Here is a 23,225-nt window from a genome sequence, read left to right as displayed (position 1 = left end):
AACGTTAATAGTTGGAAAATGAAATGAGGAAGGAAGGTGAAGTTAGGGCTGTTGCGGTTGGGGAGTTACCAGAAGACAGTAGGGTTTGGGAGGGGTGGGTGTTCTAGAAAATATGTTTTTTATTTTTCTTTTATTATTAAAATATATTTTAATTATTTAAATAGATTTTAAATAGTTTTTCTTTTTATTCTTCTTATAATTAATTTTTAAATAATTTGTTTGACTCAAATGCCACATGTCATTATTTAATTTGTCAACTTTGTCATGTCACTCGCGAGCGTACTACACAGATTTTATACTTTTGACTGATTATCGACACACATTTTGTCATGTCACTTTCGGCTGGTGAAGTGCACAAACAACCACTATTTTAGTTGCTCTTTGACAAATGGTCAAAAATTACAATGTAGTGCAAATCTAGCCAGTTTGTATTAAGTGAATTAGTCTCAGGTCAAAATACCCCTTTATGTAGGACAAAAAAAAACGATAGTTAACCAAAGTCGAGCATGCTTATTAGATGGGGAATCGAACCAACACCAATAAGATAGAAATTAGATAGCCAACAAATTGGAGTACTATGATTTCCAACACTAGCAAGAACCTAACTTTATATATGGATAGTAATTTAATAAATTGTATAATCTACCTTTTGTTCTTACTATGAAGTAGGGCAACATTATTAGCTATTTAAAACTCTCTTTCTCTAGAAGTTATTAGGGTAATACAATTGTTTTACTTATTTGAATTCAAAATTTCTCACGAAATAGGCGCAAATTCGAGTTACACCGAGGATTTAAAAACTTTAGAATTTTCTTATTGTATGATTTATTTTGATGAAAACTTCTTAAATTGTATCTTCGTTAGCTCAGGATATTAATTTTCGCCTTGATAAATAATTATATGAAACTTTCTTTTTCAACAAATTTAGCCCCAAAACTTAGTAAAGACATGAAAAAATGACCCAAAAGAGGTAGAAAACGTGGCCTAACAAGAAGCTGCAAATTACACAGCAACACTAACTGAGCCAAAGGCCAATAACCACACAAAAATTACAAAGGCATCTCTTGTCCATAGTTTTCATTTCAACATTGAACCCAAGTAATTAGACATGGCAAGCATGGCATCTTCTCTGCAGAGCGTAACAACAGTTGCAAAGTTGCCTTCTTTTTGTTCCTTGTCTCCAAAAACCTTCAAATTTCTTGACCCTTTCCCTTGTACTGCTACTGCATCTCTATTCTCTTCAAGACCAAAAAGAATTTCTAATTTTGTTGCTAAAGCTTCTTCTTCAACCACTGCCTTTCCTCAAGACATCGGTGGTGTCCTTTCACATGTTACAATTTTCACTGCCACTGGTCAGTCTGTCAAGTTTGAGGACCTTTGGGATCAAAATGAGGTATTAATATTTTGCTCCCTCTTATTTCAAGAATTTTGTGTAAATTCCTGAATGCCTAAAGAAGAATTCTTTCTTACTGTAACTGTGATAAGTTTAAAGCCAAATATATAAAGAGACGTGCATCTCTACTTGTGGTCTGTGGAATGTACCAGTGAAGTATTGCCAGGGTGATTGAAGCAATATAGAAGAAATAATTTGGTGGCGCGTGTGTGGTTTTAATGGAAAAATGGGGCTTTTGCTTATGCTATCCTGTAGTTAACATGTTTCAAATGGCTGGCCGGCGTTTTTGGGTAACATATTTCCATTTGTTAAGATTTTGTTATTGGGTCGTTTCGTTCACCAGGGAATAGCTGTTGTTGCACTTCTGAGGCATTTTGGCTGTCCTTGCTGGTAAATCATGACACCATTTGCTTGCCAAACTATTTATTTTGGTGTTTTATCTCCAATTTCTATTTTTGATATCCTTGTTTTATATGCACTGTTATTTGTTAGCTGGGAACTTGCTAAAGCACTCAAAGAGTCAAAGGAGAGATTTGATTCTGCTGGTGTAAAGCTAATTGCTGTTGGTGTTGGTGCTCCTAACAAAGCTCGTATTCTTGCTGAAAGGGTATCTTGAATTCACCTTGATTGTTGCATTCTGTAGTCCACTTAAATAAATTTGCGAATGATTTACTTCTTTGACGTATTTCTAATTGTTTCAAGTAAGCTAGTTAAGGTCTTACTTTGTATTCCACTTTCTGTCATATCAAACTTATGGCTCAATTGGTGCCGTGAACTTAGGGTCCTTTCGGACATATATGCAAATTTGAAATTGGAAAAAAGTGTTAGAAGTTGAAGTCGATTTCTTTTATTTTTATTTTTATTTTTATTTTTATTGTGGAAGTTGAAATTTTGTTTGAATAGTTGAGTGAAAGTTGAATATCTAACAAAACATATCGAAATCAGCTAAAAGTTCAACTTCAACTCGAAAAGAAAATATTCAAGTTCAAGTTCAAATTCAAATTTTCTTCTTGATTTCACGAATAAAAGCTAACTTGCAAGCTTAAATCTCTTTATTTGCAAGTCAAATCCACAAACAAACACCACCTTACACTACTAAAAATAGTTGATTCAAGAAATTTCAAACGTGGTTTTTGCAAGAAGATAGTGTATGGCTTTCCTTGACTCTTGACTGACCTTAGTTTGTAAGCATAGTAACTATATGTTGTTGGTTGAAACTTGAAATCTGGGACTGTTTGTCTGATTTGGAAGAAATTGCTTAATTTTAATATTTAGATATAGTTAGTATGTTTTAAACGGAGAACCAGTGTGGATTTACGCCCGGTAAATCTATAACGAAGGCTATATTCTTCTTTTTGTAATCGTGGTGTCCGGGCCAGCTTGTGCGCATCTCAACTAATTCACATGATACTTGCTATCTCCCGCCAACAATAGGTACCAGTTAACTCTGTCCACCAAGGCTTAAACAGACGGGAAGAACTTACATAGTCCGCTGGGATTTGAACCTGAGATCTCATAGTTCTCCTCCCACTTCATTGACCACTAGGCTACACCCTTGGGTGCTTTTGAAGGTTATATTCTTGCTAAGAATATTGATGAAAGTTTATCACGAGAGGAAGAACAATCTACACACAGTGCTAATTGACTTAGAGAAATCATATGATAGAATACCATGAAAGGTCATTTGGTGGGTGATGGAGAAGGAATGAATTCATAAAGAATATATTAATGCCATAAATGATATGTATAAAGGAGTTGTTACTAGTGTGAGAACAATAGTTGGAGATATAAAGAAGTTCCTCATACATTAGGTCTATACCAAGAATTGACTACTCCGTCCGTCTCAATCTATGTGAAGGTGTTTGACCGAGCATGGAGTTGAAGAATTAAAGGAAGACTTTTGAAACTTATGGTCTAAAATAAACCTTAGACATTTATGTGGCTATAAATCATGTCATTAAGGGTAAAATGGGTATTTTAAAGTTAAATTATTACTTAAATATAGAAAGTTCTCATTCTTTCTGGGACTGACTAAAAATGAAAGATTGTCGCATAAATTTGGACAGGGGGAGTACTTGTTTACCCTAATGGATGAGCTAACCAACAAAATACAAGATGAGGTCCCGTGGTGTATACTATTTGCTGACGATAATGTTGATTCATGAAACCAATGAGGGTGTCAAATAAAAGCTTGAACAGTGAGAAGCACTTTAGAGAATTAGGGTATTAGGATAAGTAGAAGTAAGACTGGATACATGCACTGCAAATTTAATTAGCAGGGGAAGAGCGAAGTTGAGGTTAGACTAGGCGGGATTGTGGTGCCAAAATATTTAGATATCTAGCTTTGTTGTTTCAAGAGAATGGAATGATAGATGCATATGTTAACATCAGATGGTTGAAAAGGAAAACTACTACCGGAGTTTTATGTGATTGGAGGCAAACTGAAAGGTATGTTCTATCAAACAATTATATGACCGACAATGTTATATGGTAGTACATGTTGGGCCGCTAAATTCAAACATATCCCCTCGGTGAGTGTTGCAGAGATGTGGATGCTAAGATAGATGTGGGCTCTTACAAGATTAGATAAAATTAAAAGTGACCACATTCGCCCGAGGGTGCAAGTAGCACTCATTGAGGATCAAATGAGATAACGTGCTTGAAATGGTTTGGTTATGGCCTGTGTCCACTTACCGATGCATCGCCTGTAGATGTGAAGAAGAGCTACAACTTCTTGGAATCAATGCTAACTTAGTTAAAAATATGAAAATATGGCATAATGAATGAAAAAGATCCATATAGGTGAAATCTACTGGTTTAGAATAGGTTTTCTTAGTCTTGTAACTTGTTAGTATGTTGATTTTGAACCTATTGCTTTTCTTGGAGTATTTTGACCTTATCACAGATTTATATGCCAATAGAGAACTTTTAATAGTCGAGGTGCGTACAAGCTGGCCCAGCGGTTATAAAAAATAAATAAATTCGAGCCGTGGAAACAGCCTCTTGCAGAAATGCAAGGTAAGGCTGCGTACAATAGACCCTTGTGGTCCGGCCCTTCCCCGGACCCCGCGCATAGCGGGAGCTTAGTGCGCCGGGCTGCCCTTACTATTATTATCGTTTATATATAGATTTGATTAGTTGAATTTTTATGCTAATCATTTCCCTGTTATTGCTGTCTTCTTCCTTTTGGTGGCGCAGTTCTCCCCTTTCTGTCCCCTTTTCCCATGTTAAAATTGCGAACGAGGTAAGCTAATTAATGTGGATCTTATCGGTTATATAGAGAAATTTGCTAAAATGAAGTGTTGACTGCTAAAGGTTTGGTTCTACTATGTGCAAATTATCTATTTCTGCGGTTTTATGCAAAATCCCCAGCTATATCGTTGAATAAGTTGCAGCAAATCAGTATGTAGTAATGAAACTGGTACTTAGTAGCAATTAACTACATATAGATACTTAGTAGCAATTAGCTACATATAGATTTAGTAACAGGAGCAAAAGTATTTGTTAATGCATTCTTCAACTTTCCCTTTTTTAAATCTCGCATGGCGGAGCAGGGTAATTTTGTTGCTTGCTGTCAAGGTAATAGACTAGTAGCACCTTGAGCTCACTCCTTTGCTTTGAAGGTTTTCTGAAATATTGGAAATAAAGGCTTCTTCCTTAAGAAGTAAAGCCTAATTGTACTCAAAGAAAATGTGGACTAACAATGGAGGTTTGATATGTATATGTTAAAAGTTAAAAAAATGTACTAACGAAAAACGTCAATTAAAGTTGAGTTATGGTAATATGTAATTCAAACAATAAGAAGAAGAACAAGAGTTGGGAATTAATGGAGGGACTCGAAATACTTCCTTTGTTCTGCGTGAGGGGACGGGGATTGAAAACTGAAAACTGATCCGACACTCTGATGATTATCGGCTGAAAATGATTTTGCAATTTGTCATTTTGCTTTATTCTTGTTTTGCATGCCATGTTTATTCGAGCAAGTAGACGGATGTGTCCAGAACATACATAGTGACTTTTCATTGTCGTACGTCCTTGATGTTGAAATGTTTGTCGAGGAATTAGGACTAGAATTGAAAGTTGATTTCGTTGGGATAGAATTACATAAGGAGGACTTTGTAAGTATATCTCAGAAATTGTGTCGTCACACACTGGCTTTAGACGTCATGCTGTATTTGACTTGTTTGATTGCATTATGCTTTGTCAAACAACTCATGATGGAAATGGTTATGAAATTGAGTATGTGTTTGGTCAAAATGTTTTGGAAAACATTTTCTCTAGGAAAAAAAGTTCCTTAAAAAATGAGGAAAATGACTTCCCTAATGGAAGTAGGGAAAACAAGTACCATAAGTGAAATTCCAAGTTCATTGTCTCTGCATACCAACCCCCCCCCCCCCCCCCCCCCCTGGAAGTAAGGTTTAGTGATGTTGGTATACTTACATTAGGACAATGTTATAGACGTACATTAGCGGGGATTACTTTCTCTTAAAAGATTTAATTTATTGACCATGGAATGGAACGGGTCCAAATGGGTGGAACAAAAATTGAGGATTCATAAGGTGACCCAAACTTGTTTAGTACTGTGGCGTAGTATTTGTTGTTCTTGACTTATACTGCTAATTGATCATGCTGTTAACAACTTGATTGTGTTTTTTGACGATCCTGACTGATTCGTTTCGCTTCATATTTGTGACTAGTTACCATTTCCTTTGGATTGCTTGTATGCTGATCCAGACCGTAAGGTTAGTATCTATCTCCACAACTATGTAAATACTTCATTTTGCTTGACATTTTTTTCTTTTAAGATTTTGACACTTCCCTTGTATCTCAGGCATACGATGTTCTAGGCCTGTATTATGGTTTTGGGCGCACATTCTTCAACCCAGCAAGTGTAATGATCTCAAGGAGTTTCCCTTCATATAAATGATCATTCTGTCCATAAGAATTACTTGATCTATTAGTTACCTAATTTTCCCTTTACTTGGTGACTTAACATGCCAGGCTAAAGTTCTTTCTAGATTCGAAGAACTGCGGGAAGCTACAAAGAACTACACTATTGAAGCCACCCCTGATGACAGAAGTGGTGTCTTGCAGCAGGTTTAAGCTCTTCCTTCACTGTTGCATTGTTGTTCATGAACTAGGGGTGTCAAGTTTAGCCCATGAAAATATATAACCCGTTCAACTCCTCCAGACGTGAGCTGGTTGGGCTGGAGGTATATTAGTGGGCAGGTCTTTTTGGGCATGGCCAAGTTAGCTCATATAAAATCTTAGGACAATTTGGACTTCATATGAGCTAGAGTTAGCTCATGTAAAAGATTGGACCAATTTAGGCTTGCATATGAAGCCCACATTGACCCATAAAAAATCTTATGAAACATAGAAGAGTAAGCCTCTTTGAGTGATTTGTTTGATATAGCCATGATAAATTGAAGAAAAAGCTTTATTAGTTTGATTTGGTTTACTTGGTAGCCCGGTGCACTAAGCTCCCGCTATGCGCGGGGTTCAGGGAAGGGCCGGACCACAAGGGTCTATTGTACGCAGTCTTATCTTGCATTTCTGCAAGAGGTTGTTTCCACGGCTCGAACCCGTGACCTCCTGGTCACATTAGTTTGATTTGGTTATTAAACAAATTATAAAGAGCAAATAGACAAATGAAAAATGATTTTGACCCAAATTGATCGGCTCATCTTGACCCAAGAAAATTTTGAACGGGCTGTGATCCAACCTGTCTTGTTGTTTTTACCCGTTTAAACCAGAGGCAGAGGCAGGTCCAGTGCTTGAAGTTTATGTGTTACTATGGCAACTTCAAGTAAATATGCAATAACTTGGTTCATAGTCAAATATGTATAACTTAATATTTAGTAAATGTCTTATAATACATATATACCGTCTAAACAAAAGCTACTGGTTCACGTGGACTCACATATTACATTATAGATTTGCCTCTGATTTTAACCCGCCCAAATGTAGTTCACTCGCCCGTTTGACAACCCTATAATCATGATTGCTCTAGAGCCCTTGGTGTGAGATGGTAATATTCATTTGTATGTTGATATCAGGGAGGGATGTTTCTCTTCAAAGGAAAGCAATTGTTGTACGCATGGAAGGATGAAGGGACTGGAGACCATGCTCCCATGGAAGATATCTTTGATATCTGCTGCAAAGTTCCTGTTGCATAATGCCTTCAAAGAGTTTCATGCATCTCTATTCCAAGGGAACTGGATGCATATATAGGTTTTGTTTTCTACTTGTGTATGTTGTATGTAAATCTGGAGGTCATAACTTAATGTTATAATGGTGCATAACTGATGACAATGAGAGGTAACTAGTTCATAGCAAATTTTGAAAATGTATGCAAGTATATATTATAAATGTAGTATTTGAAAAATCACAAAAAGTTATTTTTTGGTAAACTTTGGTATCATCGTAGTTTATTTCGTTCAGGTATTTCATAGGAAAGCTAAACTTGTAATGTTGAATCTGATTGTACATTGATAAAAGGATCAATTAGAAGTTAAGTTTTGTAAATAAACATTTTAGTGGAATATCTTTATAGTTTGCTTGACCAAGCTTTCAAGATCTGTTTATTTTGAAAATGATTTTTGTCAGAAATATTTTTTTGAAAAAGTAATTTTGGAATGTAGCTTTGTATTTGGCTAATCAACTTAAAAAATACTTCTGTCCATATTAACATAATAATCTGTGTTTGGCTTATAAGGTTCCAGAAATGCTTTGGGATAAAAGCCATTTTGTTAAGGTTTTAAAAACAACACCTACTATTAGTGAAAATATTTTTATTTCCCTAAAAATTTGATCAAACATCTCAACATTTTAAGTTATATATTTTATAACAAAATAAAATACTTTTGGTTTACCGAAATCTTGGCTGAACAAGCTATTGGTTTCCTGCTGTAGATTTTTTTTTTTAATATACTTAATTCAGGTCGATATACTTTTGTTTGAATTTATTATTTTGTTGCAACTTCTGTTTTTTCTTTTTTCAACTTTTGTTGCAACTTCACTTCACTTCCCTTCTTATTTTGAGTAATCTAGATTCGTTTGTGGAAATATGCCTAAAATTAAGACTAGCTCGAATTTCGTACTGGAGAAGTGGATAATATATCCAGCAGGATTCACTTGATAGAACATTATGTGATATCCCAATTCTTATTAATCTTCACTTCCATTTTAGATACACTTAGATATTGTTGCTAACATTAAATACTCAAAGTTATCATCAACACATTATCCTAATATCTTATATATCATTCCTTATATAATTGTGCAAAACATTTACTTTCCCGACCAAAGATTCTATATGATCAAATCCTTGGTAGGGAGCGCATCTTCCGAATGAGGCCCTACATAGTGCGAATTCGGATATAGTCGGGCTTCAATGCAGATATCAAATACCGGGTGAAAAACTAAAAAAAAAAAAAAAAAAAAAAAAGATTCTATATGATCCAGAAACAATTATGAGTGGATTTATTTTTGCTCCAAGTCACAAGATGATTACTGCACACAAGATAAAGGAGAAACAGACAAATACTTGTAAAAATAAAAATAGACTCCTTTTTTCATTTAATCATCTGATATTCAGAATTCACTAGCTAAATAATTAAATTCGTGCCGCGTATTGATAATTTAAAGAAAAACGCTCACTGTCAGTTTTTTTTTTCTTTTCATTTTAGTACTACAGACTCTATATTAGACTCACCATTGTTATAATCTGATGACAAATCCTCTCATCTATATTACACGACATTGTTGTTATTATAAATAAAAATATTTTACAAATATTTTTAATTTTGAAAATTCAAGTACGATGTATAGTACATTCTATAGATTTCCCCCAACTTTTACTACATAGGAGTAGATTTTCTTTCTAGCAAGTTAAACACTAAATATTTGAATACACTACATACGAAAAAATAGATGTTATAGGGCTAATAGCATTTTTAATCCTTTAGTTATTACTCCAATAAATTTTATTTTAGTCTTCGTGATATCTGAATAAACACATTTGAACTTCAATATATTGAAATGTGCACTTTTGATCCCTTTAATATTCACAAATTTATCATGACAACCAATTGCTCCAGCACCTAATTTTTCATTTGTTATGTTAAAATTGTACTGTAACTATATATTTAACCGTAGCACTGTTCTAAAAATAGTTCAAATGGAGTAACATATTTTCAATATAAAGAGACTAAAAATACACACTTCAATTAATAGAAGGCTCAATATGCTTAGAACTAAAATTAAATTTAACCCAAAAGTTGAAGGATCAACAGTGCGATTATCACATCATAATATTTTTACGGCGTCTCTTAAAATTTCGCTCCTCAAGGAAGAACCCGCCTTTTTTCTTCATAGGCAGTTAATAATGCGTAGCGGAGAAAAAGGAGGTAAATAATAAAGTAGCAGAAACGTAGGGATATTTGGATATAGGTTATAACCCAAAATTATCGGGTATCCTACTAAAACTCAGGGACATGCAAATACCATAAAATAATTAATCACATTCCGAACCAAACTCTGATTTCTCCACTAATAATGGGCGAAGAGTAATTTTGTACTCCTACTAATACAATTTTCCTCTATTTTCTCTTCCTTCTTCACCCTCTTATCTCGCTTGTAAGAGAGACCGTGCATAGAAATTAAACTCTTAAAATTTTAGTTTATACAGTTTGAGCAATTATTTTCCATTCCCATCAATGGAGAGTAACACTGTGCAACAAGGGAAGATTTTTGTTGGTGGAATATCACTGGAGACAACTGAAGAGGAACTTACAAAGCACTTTTGTCGTTATGGAGAAGTGGTAAAGTCACAAATAATCAAATTTAGGGAGACAGGTTTTGGAAAAGGCTTTGGTTTTGTTACCTTTGCTGATTCTTCTGTTCTTGATCAACTTCTTCAAGACCAACATATCATTCTTGGAAGAACGGTGATATAATGCTCAACTACTTTTTTTTTTCCAATTTAACTTATGCATAATTACCTGTAACTACTTTCTCTATCCCAATTTATGTGGCTGTTTACAACAAATTTACCAATTACAGAAAAAAAAAAATTACAACCACAAATAAAAAGAGATTTTATTGATGAATATTTGTGAGTACGAATTTGTTTATCGCTCGATTCTTCTCTCTAATTTTTCTCCGTAATTCAAGGGTCTTCCCTTGATCACTTTGGCTTTGAGAAGGATAGTATTTGATGCCTATCATATCTTGATCTCTTTGTGAATATCACATGAATTTGTGGGATTTTCGAGATGCCTTTTCAAGGAATATGTGTCCGTTTATATACGCGGGAGCTAGGGTTTAGGGTAGGCCGGCAGTCTCCAAGAAACTCTAACGGACCTTGAGTTTGAAGGTGGATTGGACTCATCTTGTGGAGTCCCATAAAATTTCGATGTCTACAGTGACACCTTTGAAATTCGAGAGTCAAACGAACTTTCTTTTTATCGCGATCTTTTCATATGCCTTTTAAATATTTTGAGTTATTAATTATTGTGAATTATAGGAATTTTTTTAGGTAGTTTCAAAATATGTCAATTTTATATAAAATTTTCTAAAGATTCAATGTCCACATTTTCCGTCAAAATTAAGAAATTTGAGTTTCGAAATCCGAATTATGCCGCATAAATTGAGATAGAGGGAGTACTTTGTAAGTTGGTGCGACATGTGCTACGATAAAATATGGGGAAATTTCAATAATGTACAATTCAACATACGAATTACATCCACGTAGCCATAATTTTAATTTACATTCGCATAGCCAATTTATACAATTTTTTAAAGATTCTATGTCCGAATTTTCCATCAAAATCAAGAAATTTGACTCTCGAAATCCGAATTATGCTGCATAAATTGAGACAGAAGGAGTACTTTGTAAGTTGGTGCGAGATGTGGTGTGATAAAATATACTATCGTACTAGGCCCTCAAACTTGGTCTCATTTTTTAAGTATGCCCTCCAACTTTGAGTGTGCACAAGTAGGTACCTCAAGTTGTCTTCACTTTGCCAGTTGAACACTTTAACTTACAAAATGATCATCTAGACACCTCCAAAATTATGTGTCACATCAGCGCCATGTCATCATTTGTGTTTATGTGTTCAACTTTTACAAGTTGAGGTTTCTACTTGTGCACATCCAAAGTTGGAGGACATACTTAAAAGATGATGCCAAATTTGAGGGCCTATTTATGTATTATGCCTACTTTTTTTTGTTGGGGTGGATTATGCACCAGTGCATCATCTGAGTTTTGTTTCTGTTGTTTTATCATGTGTTACCGCAACCATCTGAGTTTTTGCTTATCTTAATAATACTTCTTGAAGTAACAACTATCTTTATAATTCTCAAAGGATATAGTATACTTGAAGCGAAACAAACTGACTATAGTTGAATCAAAGCCAAGTTGACTTGCACCTGTAGGCTTCTCGAAGATACAGAGTAAATTTTCTCTAAGACCTCCGGGCACTTTGTTGCACGTTATTGAGATCCCATATTGTTTGCAATCATACACAGGGACGGAGCTAGAGTATAGTTTATTAATAACTGCTTTCAATTTAAAAAAGAATCCCAATTGTGTCGAACTTTTCATATTTGGAATACTTACGGATCTCCACGAATAGGATAATAAACTTCAAATATCAATCTGAGACAAGAATGTAGTGTTAGAACAAAACCAGCCTAGTTCTAAGTAATAGTGGTGTATCTTAATCTTTGATCGGAAATACAGTCTTATGCTCTCTTGTACAACATCTTGTGCTGTTTAAATATATACTTTCCATCTTATTCATATCTACTTTCTATTTGATGATCATTGTAGGTTGATGTTAAATTGGCAATACCCAAAGGTGAAAGCCGCCAATGCCAACGTTGTTCTGAATGCCAACAATTCGGAAGACTGAATAGTGAAACTAGCAGAATTAGTAACACAAGGAAGGTTTTTGTTGGTGGATTGCCTCCTTGTTTATCAGAGGAAGAATTCAAAAAATATTTTGAGAGTTATGGAAGAATTGAAGATGCAAAAATTATCCGCGATAGAGGAACCGATACGCCTAGGGGATTTGGGTTTGTCACCTATGAATCAGAGGAAGCTGTAACAAATGTGTTGCAAAACAGATATTACTTGTTGAATAATAAACGTGTTGAGGTTAAGAGAACAGAGCCAAGGGAAAGGAGAGTTATGGATACTTGTAATTACAATTTTTACCCTACATACTCAGGCTATGAATTGTGGCCAATTTATGATTCTTATGGGATTTACGCCCCTCATTATTGGTCCAATCATACTACGGGTACAAATGTACCGGTCCCGCAGCCTATACTGGTACCGGTACCAGTGCCGTATTTTACGCCTAGACATCCAGTCAACTGCTACGGCTCAATGCATAATCAAGTGGCTAATGAGAGGGGTTCTGGCGAGGTTTCATCAAATTCTGCTCAAAATTCATGTGATAGTGATTATTGGGGGTCTCACAACTCTGTTTCTCATGAAGGGAATGACCAAAATTGGAACAATATTGAGGTTCAACTTGTTGGAAATGATTCATCTCGAGGTAAGTGTGGTTTTTTTTTTTTTGTTATTTGTTTTTTTCCCCTCCCAGTTTAGGAGGATTTATAGTGTTTCCACACTTCCCCTCCAGTGTGACTCGAACCCAGGACCTACCGGTCGTGGGTGCAGGTGCTTAACCACTAAGCCATCCCTCACTTGTCGTAAGTGTGGTTTTTTATCTACTCCATGGGATTTATTTCTGAGTTTAAATAAGTACTATATTTCCACTGTCAAATCAATTTTAAAAGTAACTACACAAGTAATAATCCATAAAGATTTTTAAGTTTTATATACTGACAGAAAAAAAATTTTACACAATCAAAATATTTATAAGGTGATTAAAGGTAATCTCTATAATAAGTATTATTTAGTGCTTTCTCAATTTATATGATGATGTTTGATTGAACAAGAATTTTAAGAATGAAAGGAATTTTTTTTAAACTTATAGCTCTAAAACAAGTCATATATATTTGTATGATCATAAATGATTTTTTTAAGGATAAAATATGAAGTTTAAAGTTAAATTGTACCAAATATAGAAAGGTATCGGTCCTTTTGGGGCTGACTAAAAAGGAAAGAGTGTTACATAATTGGGACAGAGGGAGTAATTTGGTAAAAATGATAACTAAACTGCTATCAAAAGTAAAAGTTTATTGATCACTACTAGAAACAGAGCGTTTTTCCACCGACATTCAATAAGAAATTTATGCTATAAAACATGATTTTTCCACCTCATTCCCACTGAATCAGTTCACTAGGAAAACGCATCGTGGGAAATAGGTTCAATTGAAACAATGGGAAACTTCATACTTTTCTATATGAAAACTCTACTATTTCAATTTTTTCCATCGATATTCAGTTAGAAATAGCCACTAAATATTTTTGAAATTAGTGAGAAAATGGAGCTTTTTAGCAGTGGATGGTGTTAAAAATCTTTAGCACATGCTAAAATTAAGCACTAGTTGGTATACACATTACATATAAGTTTATTTGTGACCTTGTTATAGATCCTGAGAGTACAAAGCCACTGGAAATAGAAGCAGATAATGGTGAAAAAGACAAAAGTGTGAAAGATTCACAGGTCAATTACCTTGCAGACAATGGTGAAAAAGACCAATGTGTGAAAACTTCTCAGGTCAATACAAAAGCAAAAAATGGTGAAAAAGACCACAGTGAGAAAATCTCCCTGGTCAATGCTGAACATGACACCTCAGAGGAAATCAATGGAGTTTCAAGTAAGTGTTTCAACTTTGTTTTGTTAAGTTGACCTTGTTTTGACTTCCTTTTTACTAAACTTCAAAAAGTTGTGTCAAAAAATTATAACTTGAACGATAAATTACTGAGTCCATACTTAACAAAATTATATATACTATGAGCTGCATTCAAAATTCCTATTGTCTTTGCTAATTGAAAACTTTATATGCAAGTGTAAGACTAATGTGTGTTAAGTTGCATATACTGGCAGGGCCCTAGCAGTCAAAGCCGGAGTCAATGATGAAGTTGAATAAAAAGCACGGGGACCAATACTTAATTTATAGTAATAGAGACAAAACATGTTACTGTAGTAGATAATTTCTTTTCAAAATTTATTTGGTGAGAATTAGATCTCCAACTACTTTACGCATAAGCATTTAAGTTACCTAATTATTTAGGGACATATGCTATTTTTTGTCCCTTTTAGATCTGGTACATATTGCTTCATATTAAGAGTGTGCGATACAGTAATACAAAAGTTTATCATATACATCTCATCTTTAGCTTAGTCGATTTGTATTATTTCCTGTTTCAACCATTTTTAAAACTTCTTTATTATCTACATTTATATCTAGGGAAAATATATTTTTCCAAAGCGATCTTCAAACCTTGTTGTAAAGCTTGGAATTCAGCTAAGATAACTAAAAACAAGACGATTTTTTCCTTTTTCAAAAGTAAAAGAGTTTTGACTAATAGGCTTTAATTATCAGTTAATATTCATAAACTCATTTCATTATTCATATTTATTAAAGTGAAATCGAACCATGCTCATTTCTTGTGACTTATGCTACAACTCATTTAAATTTTAATGATTTCTTACATTTAAGCTATTTAATTTGTCATAGTCTATAATCTCCCTCCCTTCATTTTTTTTTGGCTCTTTCTGTATTCAACTTCTCATCCTAAGATAATAACAGAGTGTTTATTTTTCTGCAGGGTGTATTTGACCTAGTAATTTACTTTATATATGATGCTGTACGTAACTTGCTGAACTTGACCAACTTTGGTCATACAAAGACAACATTTGGTAGAACTAAGAAAACTTGTTTGTGGTTAGTTTTATCAATTAGCCACATTCACATTTTTTCTTCCATTGTGTTCCATTTTTATCATGTGACAGTTTCTTTCTCATATGGCATATGTCATGTCAGTTTTGATCCAATTTATGTTAGCTGCTCAAGTTTTATTGGGTGGACTATTATTAATAATAACGAGTCACAAGTATTCCATGTCAAAAAGATTAAGTTGCAATGCTTTGAAAAATAACTCAACTAAAAGGTGTAGGGTGTATGTGAGGGACCTTTTTCATATTTTTCTTTATGTTAAAAAAATAAACTACTAAGAAATTTCGATTTTCCCACTAAAAAATGTTCAGTGGCTATTTCTTACTGAATGTTGGTGGGGAAAACTTAAATAGTAGTGTTTTTATCCGGAAAAAGTATGAAATTTCCTAGCGTTTCAGTGGGAATCTGTTTCCCACCATGCGTTTTCTTAGTGAGCTGATTTTGTGGGAATGAGGTGAGAAAATCATGTTATATAACACAAATTTCTCACCGAATGTCGGTGAGAAAAATACCTTTTTCTAGTAGTAGTGATATTTTACTAATTGGATGTAGTAATTTTTGAAACTATTCAGTGACCTCGATTGGTCGCATATGACATTATCATTCAACACCTTTGACAGAACTTGTTCATACGTCTAAATAAGGATGGTAGTCATTAAATTACGCTCTGGGCCTATTTTTGAAAATATTTGCGTCATGTAACTCATACATTGTGTATAAACATCCGATTTAACTCATATTTGTGTATTGTCTATAAACACCCGATTTAACTCATATTTGTGTATAAACACCTTTTGATACACTATTATACACTTTATACAAGATTGATACATAATGTATAATGGTTCCCCACCACCATCCCCCTCTCCCGTATAATATTGTATATTGAGATATGGCGTAAATATTTTCAAAAGCAGTATATTTTTTAGAATATCCCATCTTTTATTTACAAAAATATATTTACCGTTTTAATTTATAGAAATACAGAAAAAATGAATGAGATGATATACCTTTTTCTTTTATTATTTCGAAAGATAGACGGACTTCTTATCTTACAATTTTAAACTAGGAACCTTAACCTTTGAAGAAATATTAGATAATTATTTTTTAAATTGATTATATAAACTACTTAGTCCTATAAATAATTAGTCAAATGTTTTGATAATTTGTGACCTTATATATATAATAATATAATACATAGACTAATATAAAGTGATATTGATCATAAATGTAGAAAACTAAGGCGTAAGAGTCTTCCAATACCGTTATTATATACTCCGTCCCAATTTATGTGACAGTTAGAGTCAAACGTGTTGTTCTTTGACCATAATTCATATATCTTTTAAATATTTTAAATTATTAATTACTGTGACTTATAGTACATTTTACGTAATTTTCAAATATATAAATTTGATTTTCGAAAAATTTAAAAATTCTATGTTCAAACACACGTTCAAAATTAAAAGTTTAAATCTCGAAAAGCAAATATTTTCACATAAATTGGACAAAGAAAATATATACTCCTAGTAGGGGTGGGCACGGTATGGTATATACCGAATACCATACCGATACCGAAGTTTTTAATACCGCGGTTTTAGTATTATGGTATTTGGTATGGTATTTGGTATGAATTTAAATTTTCTTTGGTATTCGGTATGGTATTTGATATTTATAAAATGGATACCGAAATACCGTATACCATACCAAAGTTTATACTACATATATACAATCCATATATATTATATTTACTACTGCTAAATATATAGACTAGTTTTCGTATAAAAAATTACATCATATCTCATTTAATGCCAATTTGTATCTAATAGAAAATTGTACCATCAAAGCTAACTTTTTATCCAATATTTTCATGCTTTTAGTCTTTCACATATGCTGAGGCCTAGAAGCAGCCTTTAATTTGTCTCTGCTATTTTTCCAATACATTAAGACTTGAAATGGTGGAAATGGCCTATTCTCTCTGCTGCTGAATGAAATTTTTGGTGTAAAATTGTTTAGGACCGAAGATTATGCTTAATTTTGGCTAATGTTGTTTAGACTTTGAAACTTTGACTACTTTATCGTGATTCAAATGTCCGTTGTGCAATTGATTAACGAAGAAAATTGCTTGTACTTTCTTTTAAATACGTCTATTTGTGTATGGTGTTAGTTTAATATAATTGAGAAATCTCGAAGTCATAATCCTTTATTACATGAGTATATACGTAAGTCGAAGTCAAATAAACTATGGTTACCGAATTACCGTACCGTGAAATACCGAAACCGAACTTAAAAATACCGAACCGTACCGAATTAATTTGGTATGGTAATGGTATTGTATTTTTAAAAACTGAATACCGAAATTACCGAACCGAAATTTCAAATACCGTACCATGTCCATCCCTAACTCATAGTAATAGTTACTGTGTCACAGCAAACTCCACCGATTACTATTTTGAATGGAAACTTAGAGGCAGTGTCAGATTAAAAAGGACTTAATCTGTGACCAAAGAGAGTGACCTGTTATTATACCATAATATGACACGCTTCCCGTGGTTGAAAATTCTCATCTTTCTGGCATTTCATTTTGACTAGAGCGGGCAGTTTAAATTTGATGGGTCAATGGTTCTAAACACTGAAAATAAGACCAATCTTACAGGATAGTACATTCTTTAATATGTGGAAGAAAGTAATAATAACATAATTCTATTCATAAAGTTTAGAGTGGATCAAATAGATTTTGAAATGAACACTTTTGAATCCTGTGGTCTTAAATTATAGATGTGTGGAATGTAACAAAATATCTTTTAATCTTGTGAATATGTTATGTGAAAAGTTGAAATTAAAGAGTTATTAAAAAGGTAAAGAGATATTCTTATTTAAATGGACTAAAAAGGAAAGTAATACAGACATTTTGAAACGGAGGGAGTATATATATCAAAACGGAAAAAGCCCTTGCTTCACTCATTTCTCAAGAATAAATAAATTGCAACAGTAGTGCTTCTTATATCGTTCACAGTAGTATATAATATGAAACTCTCTTGCTGGCAACATTCCTTTTCTTCTTTTCCTTCTTATACGTTTGCTTTGTCAATTTAAATAGTAGAAAAAGCCAAAAAGTTAAGGTTGTCCAAAGTAATCATTAAAATAAAAGGAATCATTCTTCTCCCATCTGCACAAGAATGAAGAGGCTCCACAACAACTGTTTAAAACTTACAGTATTAAATATTTTCCTGGAATCTGCCTTAAATAAGGAAGGAAATTAAAATGGAGCAGTAACATATAGAGTTACTGTGCTAAGTATTTATCTTGCAACTTCATCAGAGGTTAGCTAATTCTTCTTTTCTAGCTTAACGATTTGATATTCACAATGTTCTTTCTCCATTCAAAGACTCGAACTCGAAATCTCTGATTTGAAGTGGATGGATCAATGAATATTTTTAAATTTATAGTAGAAAAAATGGATGGCTAAAGTAGTTCTTAAATAAAAGGAATCATTCTTCTCCCATCTGCGCAAGATTGAAGAGGCTCCACAACAACAATTTAAAATTGATTAATGATTTTCAATAAGTACTTCCTTTAACAACAAAGGAAGAGTCAGTTTAGCTTCACTTGATCATCTTTGAGAGCAGCATTATCATTCTCATAAGCATTTTTTTTAACCTCAAGAATTATATATTCAATGGACATACTCTTTTCTATTGTATCTGACTTTGTTGTTGTGGTGGGAAAGTTTGTATTTAGATGCTTCTATCCTAAGATTGAAAATACCTCCTTTACTCATCAAATGTTGAATTCTAAAACAAAATTTAAATTTAGAATTGCTATCAAAGAGAAGGTAGAAGGATCTCTGAGAGAGAAGGCTATAAACCAAAACCAAGATGTTCTCAAATGGCTCGAAGATGTTCATAATTGGAGACTCCTATCATCCTTGTTGTTGTTGACTTGTTGAATGTTATTTCCATTTGTGAATTTAAAGATGCTTTTGGCCAATCTCGTTCATAACAGACTTCCATTCATTCTGCAGCTTGTGAACATCTTCGAGCCATTTGAGAATATATATCTGGTTTTGGTTTATAGCCTTCTCTCTCAGCTCTTTCCACCTTCTCCTTGATAGCATCTTTAAACTTTGTTAGCTTCTCCATTTCTTCCTTAGATTTTCAACATTTGATGAGTAACGGACGGTATTTTCAATCTTAGAATAGAAGCATTTAAACACAAACTTTTCCACCACAACAAGCATAATCGATAAGCGTCTTCAATTGTGAAATTTTCAGTAACGGAGAGCTCTCATGCACGTTGCAGTTTGCTTCAGATTTGCACTTGAGAAAATGCATGGGTCTAAGAAAGTTGATTGCATACAACAGTTTTGATGGATTAAAGTCACTCTACATTTGGAATTGTTCTTGAGATTTCAGACCAGTGGAAGAAGGAAGTGGACAGTTTGACCTTTTGCCAAAGTGGAACATCTCCACCTCCATTCTGTATGTAATTTAAAGAGTGTTTCTGATTTCGGTCATCATTTGAGTGTACGATTTTCTAAATTACGGCAACTAATGTAAAGAAAGGTGTCACATGAGTAAAGGGGCAAAAGAGTCTTTTCACAATTATTGTTAGGAAGTCCCAATTACAGTTAGTTAGTTAAAGTGTCGTTAGTTAGTTAGAAGTATAAAGGTGAAGATAACAAACAGATTGTATTCATTTTTTTCGTTTTACAGAATAATGAAAGGATCATCTTCTATTCTCTCAACTGTATATCTTTCTTTCTTTTAGGGGTTAATACCCAATAATTCTTCCACAATTACTTGTATCAGAGCTTTTGAAACTAGAATTCCTAGTTTGTTTTCCATTCTCAATTTCTGAAATTCCCCAATCGCTATTCTCAATTTCTATACTCTATTCTCAATTTCTAACTCTGCAAAATCTGATAAAGTCTGTAAATCTTGATAAATCTGACCAACATCAACATGACCGGAAATCTTGATACTAATCAAAGGATTAATGGCGTTGAAACAAGCAACAGCGGCAATGACACAACTGAGATTGACTATGATCATCCTCTTTTCTTATCCCCTGCAGATGTGAGTGGAATCAACCTCATATCATTTCAACTCACAGGTATTGAAAATTACACTGCTTGGTACAGATCTATGCGTATTGCTTTGCTAGGTCGTAATAAACTAGGGTTGGTGAATGGTGTTAATGCAAAAGAAAAGTTTCTTGTAACTATGGGGGATAGATGGGAAAGGGTTAATGCCATTGTTCTGTCATGGGTGATGAATTCAGTCTCTAGCAGTCTAATTGGGGGGATAATGTATGCAACAAGTGCATAAGTAGTCTGGGAAGAACTTCAAGAAAGGTTCACTAAGATTGACAGTTCAAGGTCTTATAACATACACAAAGAGATAGCAACTTTTAGTCAAAAAACACTATTTGTATCTGCATATTTTTCAAGGTTAAAGAATATGTGGGAGGAGTTTGATGCCCTTATACCAGCACCTACGTGTGAATGCCCAGTGTCAAAAGATTATGTGGTACATCTGCAGAAATTAAAGCTTTTTCAATTCCTTATGGGGTTAAATGAATCTTATAGTCAAGCAAGGAGTCAAATATTGTTGATGAATCCAGTCCCAACAGTAAATCAAGCCTATGGCATGCTAATTAGTGATGAAGGACAAAAGTCTGTAGCTGCAACTTCTGGGATATTGGGACCAAATCCAGGTTCACAATTTGATGTGGCAATGTACTCAAGGTCAGGGGCAAATCCTAGTGGAAATTACAATGGTAACCAGTATAGTAGTCACAGCACTACTCAGTATAATAATCACAGTCAAAGGTTCAAGAAGGACTATAATCTTCAGTGTGAATTCTGTAAGCCGAAGGGGCACACCAAGGATACTTGCTACAAGATTGTGGGTTACCCTCCTAGTTTTAAGTACAAGAAGAAAGGGGGTATGCCTCCTAACAAGAGCACTGCTCATAATGTCATAGCAGAGTACAATCCTCAAGAACATCAAATGGCTGATTTTGGACATGGGCAAGAGTATGCTTATACGATGCAAAGTCAAAACTTGGGTATAGCCAACCAAGGAGCACCAGTTGGTCCTGAGAAAAGTCCAAGTTTACAGGGGTGCTCATTCACTAAAGAGAAATATGAACAAATTCTGAAATTCTTGAACAAAGATGCTGACAAGGCTTATGCAGGGAATGCAACAACAAAAAGTCCAGCAGGTAAACACAGTGCCTTGATAGTATATAATCAGTTGTTAAAATGGATAGTGGACACAGGTGCATCAAACCATACGGTCCCTGATGTGAATTCATTAGATAAGGACACAGTTGTGGCACCTAAAAAACCAAAGAAAGTGTTTCTCCCAAATGGTGATGTCACAAGTGTTTTACATGTTGGAAAAAGTACATTAGCTAGTGGGGATACTATATCTAATGTGTTTCATATACCCCAGTTCAAGTACAATCTACTTTCAGTCTCCAAGATCACTAGAGAATTAAGATGCTCAGTTTTGTTTTATCTCGACTTCTGCCTATTCCAGGATCTCTTCACTGGAAAGGTGAGAGCAATTGGTAGAGAAGAAGATTGACTTTACATACTCACTAGATCACAATCATCAAGTAATGGAGAGATAGCACTAAACATCAAGGCTGGAGACAAAGACAATGAAACTGAAAATATAGAATTGTGGCATAAGAGGTTTGGCCATGTATCTACTACTGTCCTTAGTAAACTGATTACTGCAAAACAAGATATGATAAGTGAAAGATTGAGCAAATGTATTGTGTGTCCATGTGCCAAACAGACTAGGCAACCTTTTTCTACTAGTTGTATTAAGACTTCTGAGTGTTTTGAATTGGTTCATATGGATTTGTGGGGACCATACAAAGTCCCTACTTATGATGGCAACAAGTATTTTCTTACAGTTGTAGATGACTACATCAGAATGACCTGGATTTTTTTGTTAAAGTTGAAGTCTGATGCTTATGTTGTGATAAAATATTTTCTGCTTCTCGTTAAGAATCAGTTTGCTAAGTCTGTCAAAGTTATTAGGACAGATAATGGTACTGAATTTGTGAATGCTGCATGTGATAGTCTGTTCAAGGGCTTAGGAATTATCCACCAAAAATCATGTGCCTATACCCCTCAGCAAAATGGAGTTGCTTAGAGGAAGCACAGACATATTCTAGAGATCACAAGAGCTATTAGGTTTCAAGCAGGAATTCCTATCAAGCTATGGGGTTATTGTGTGTTGGCTGATGTCTACCTTATGAACAAGTTGCCCAGCTCAGTACTGCACCATAAGTCACCATATGAGCTTCTATACAACAAGCCACCTACACTCAGTCACTTAAGGGTGTTAGGATGCATGTGTTATGCTAAGGTGGTACAAGAACAAGACAAATTAATGTCTAGGTCCAGGTTAGCAGTGCATATGGGATATGCAGCTACTCAGAAAGGTTATTTGTCGGTATGATCTTGCTACCAAATAAGTGTTTGTTAGTAGGGATGTGATATTCCGGGAACATATTTTTCCCTTCAAAACTAGTGACTTAGAAGCACAACCTGTCTTCACTCCTGTTGAGTTACACAACCTTATGACTCACCTACAAGACACTACTCATAAACATAGTTCAGCTTCTACTCAACCTATTAACATTGACATTGATATACTAGAACCAACTGAAATGCCAATTTCTCAATCCCTAAATCATTCTTTATCTCTTCCCAGTGCTCCACCTCTTCCCAGTGCTCAACCTTCATCAGTTCCAATCCAATCAGATGCACAAACTTCTCATAATCATCACTCTATGCAAAATAATAGAGTATCTAGTAGAGGCAAGAAACCACCCATATGGATGAAAGATTTTGTCTCCTTAATGCTCATCACACCAATCCATACTCCTTATCAAACTATATGACTTATGACCATCTATCAGCCAA

At 34.2% G+C, this 23,225-nt stretch overlaps 2 protein-coding genes across 2 annotated transcripts; both read left to right on the top strand.

The window, feature by feature from the left end:
• The first annotated feature begins 1,001 nt into the window (after positions 1-1,001).
• On the top strand, positions 1,002-7,806 carry LOC132622583 (uncharacterized). Its single transcript, XM_060337209.1, has 7 exons — positions 1,002-1,393; positions 1,737-1,783; positions 1,886-2,000; positions 6,091-6,135; positions 6,225-6,284; positions 6,395-6,490; positions 7,453-7,806. The coding sequence occupies exons 1-7, from the start codon at positions 1,109-1,111 to the stop codon at positions 7,570-7,572; spliced, it is 768 nt and encodes a 255-aa protein (XP_060193192.1). The 5' UTR covers positions 1,002-1,108; the 3' UTR covers positions 7,573-7,806.
• Positions 7,807-11,041: 3,235 nt separating this feature from the next.
• Positions 11,042-20,061, top strand: LOC132624301 (uncharacterized). Its single transcript, XM_060339102.1, has 4 exons — positions 11,042-12,963; positions 13,967-14,194; positions 19,690-19,755; positions 20,045-20,061. Exons 1-4 carry the CDS (start codon positions 12,591-12,593, stop codon positions 20,059-20,061), a joined length of 684 nt encoding a protein of 227 aa, XP_060195085.1. The 5' UTR covers positions 11,042-12,590.
• Positions 20,062-23,225: the final 3,164 nt, after the last annotated feature.

The sequence above is a fragment of the Lycium barbarum genome, chromosome 12 (assembly GCF_019175385.1).
Source record: "Lycium barbarum isolate Lr01 chromosome 12, ASM1917538v2, whole genome shotgun sequence".
NCBI classification, from domain to species: Eukaryota; Viridiplantae; Streptophyta; class Magnoliopsida; order Solanales; family Solanaceae; genus Lycium; species Lycium barbarum.
The sequence above is the reverse complement of the archived record's forward strand: the minus strand, read 5'-3'. Positions and strand labels throughout refer to the sequence as shown.

What these genes read in the sequence shown, in the direction of transcription:
- LOC132622583 (XM_060337209.1), top strand. Translation starts at nt 1,109, where the DNA reads ATGGCAAGCATGGCATCTTCTCTGCAGAGCGTAACAACAGTTGCAAAG. An exon ending in ACCTTTGGGATCAAAATGAG is followed by an intron (nt 1,394 to 1,736) that starts GTATTAATATTT and finishes TTCGTTCACCAG; the next exon opens with GGAATAGCTGTTGTTGCACT. An exon ending in CATTCTTCAACCCAGCAAGT is followed by an intron (nt 6,285 to 6,394) that starts GTAATGATCTCA and finishes TTAACATGCCAG; the next exon opens with GCTAAAGTTCTTTCTAGATT.
- LOC132624301 (XM_060339102.1), top strand. Translation starts at nt 12,591, where the DNA reads ATGGATACTTGTAATTACAATTTTTACCCTACATACTCAGGCTATGAA. An exon ending in TGGAAATGATTCATCTCGAG is followed by an intron (nt 12,964 to 13,966) that starts GTAAGTGTGGTT and finishes ACCTTGTTATAG; the next exon opens with ATCCTGAGAGTACAAAGCCA. An exon ending in GGAAATCAATGGAGTTTCAA is followed by an intron (nt 14,195 to 19,689) that starts GTAAGTGTTTCA and finishes TTGAGATTTCAG; the next exon opens with ACCAGTGGAAGAAGGAAGTG.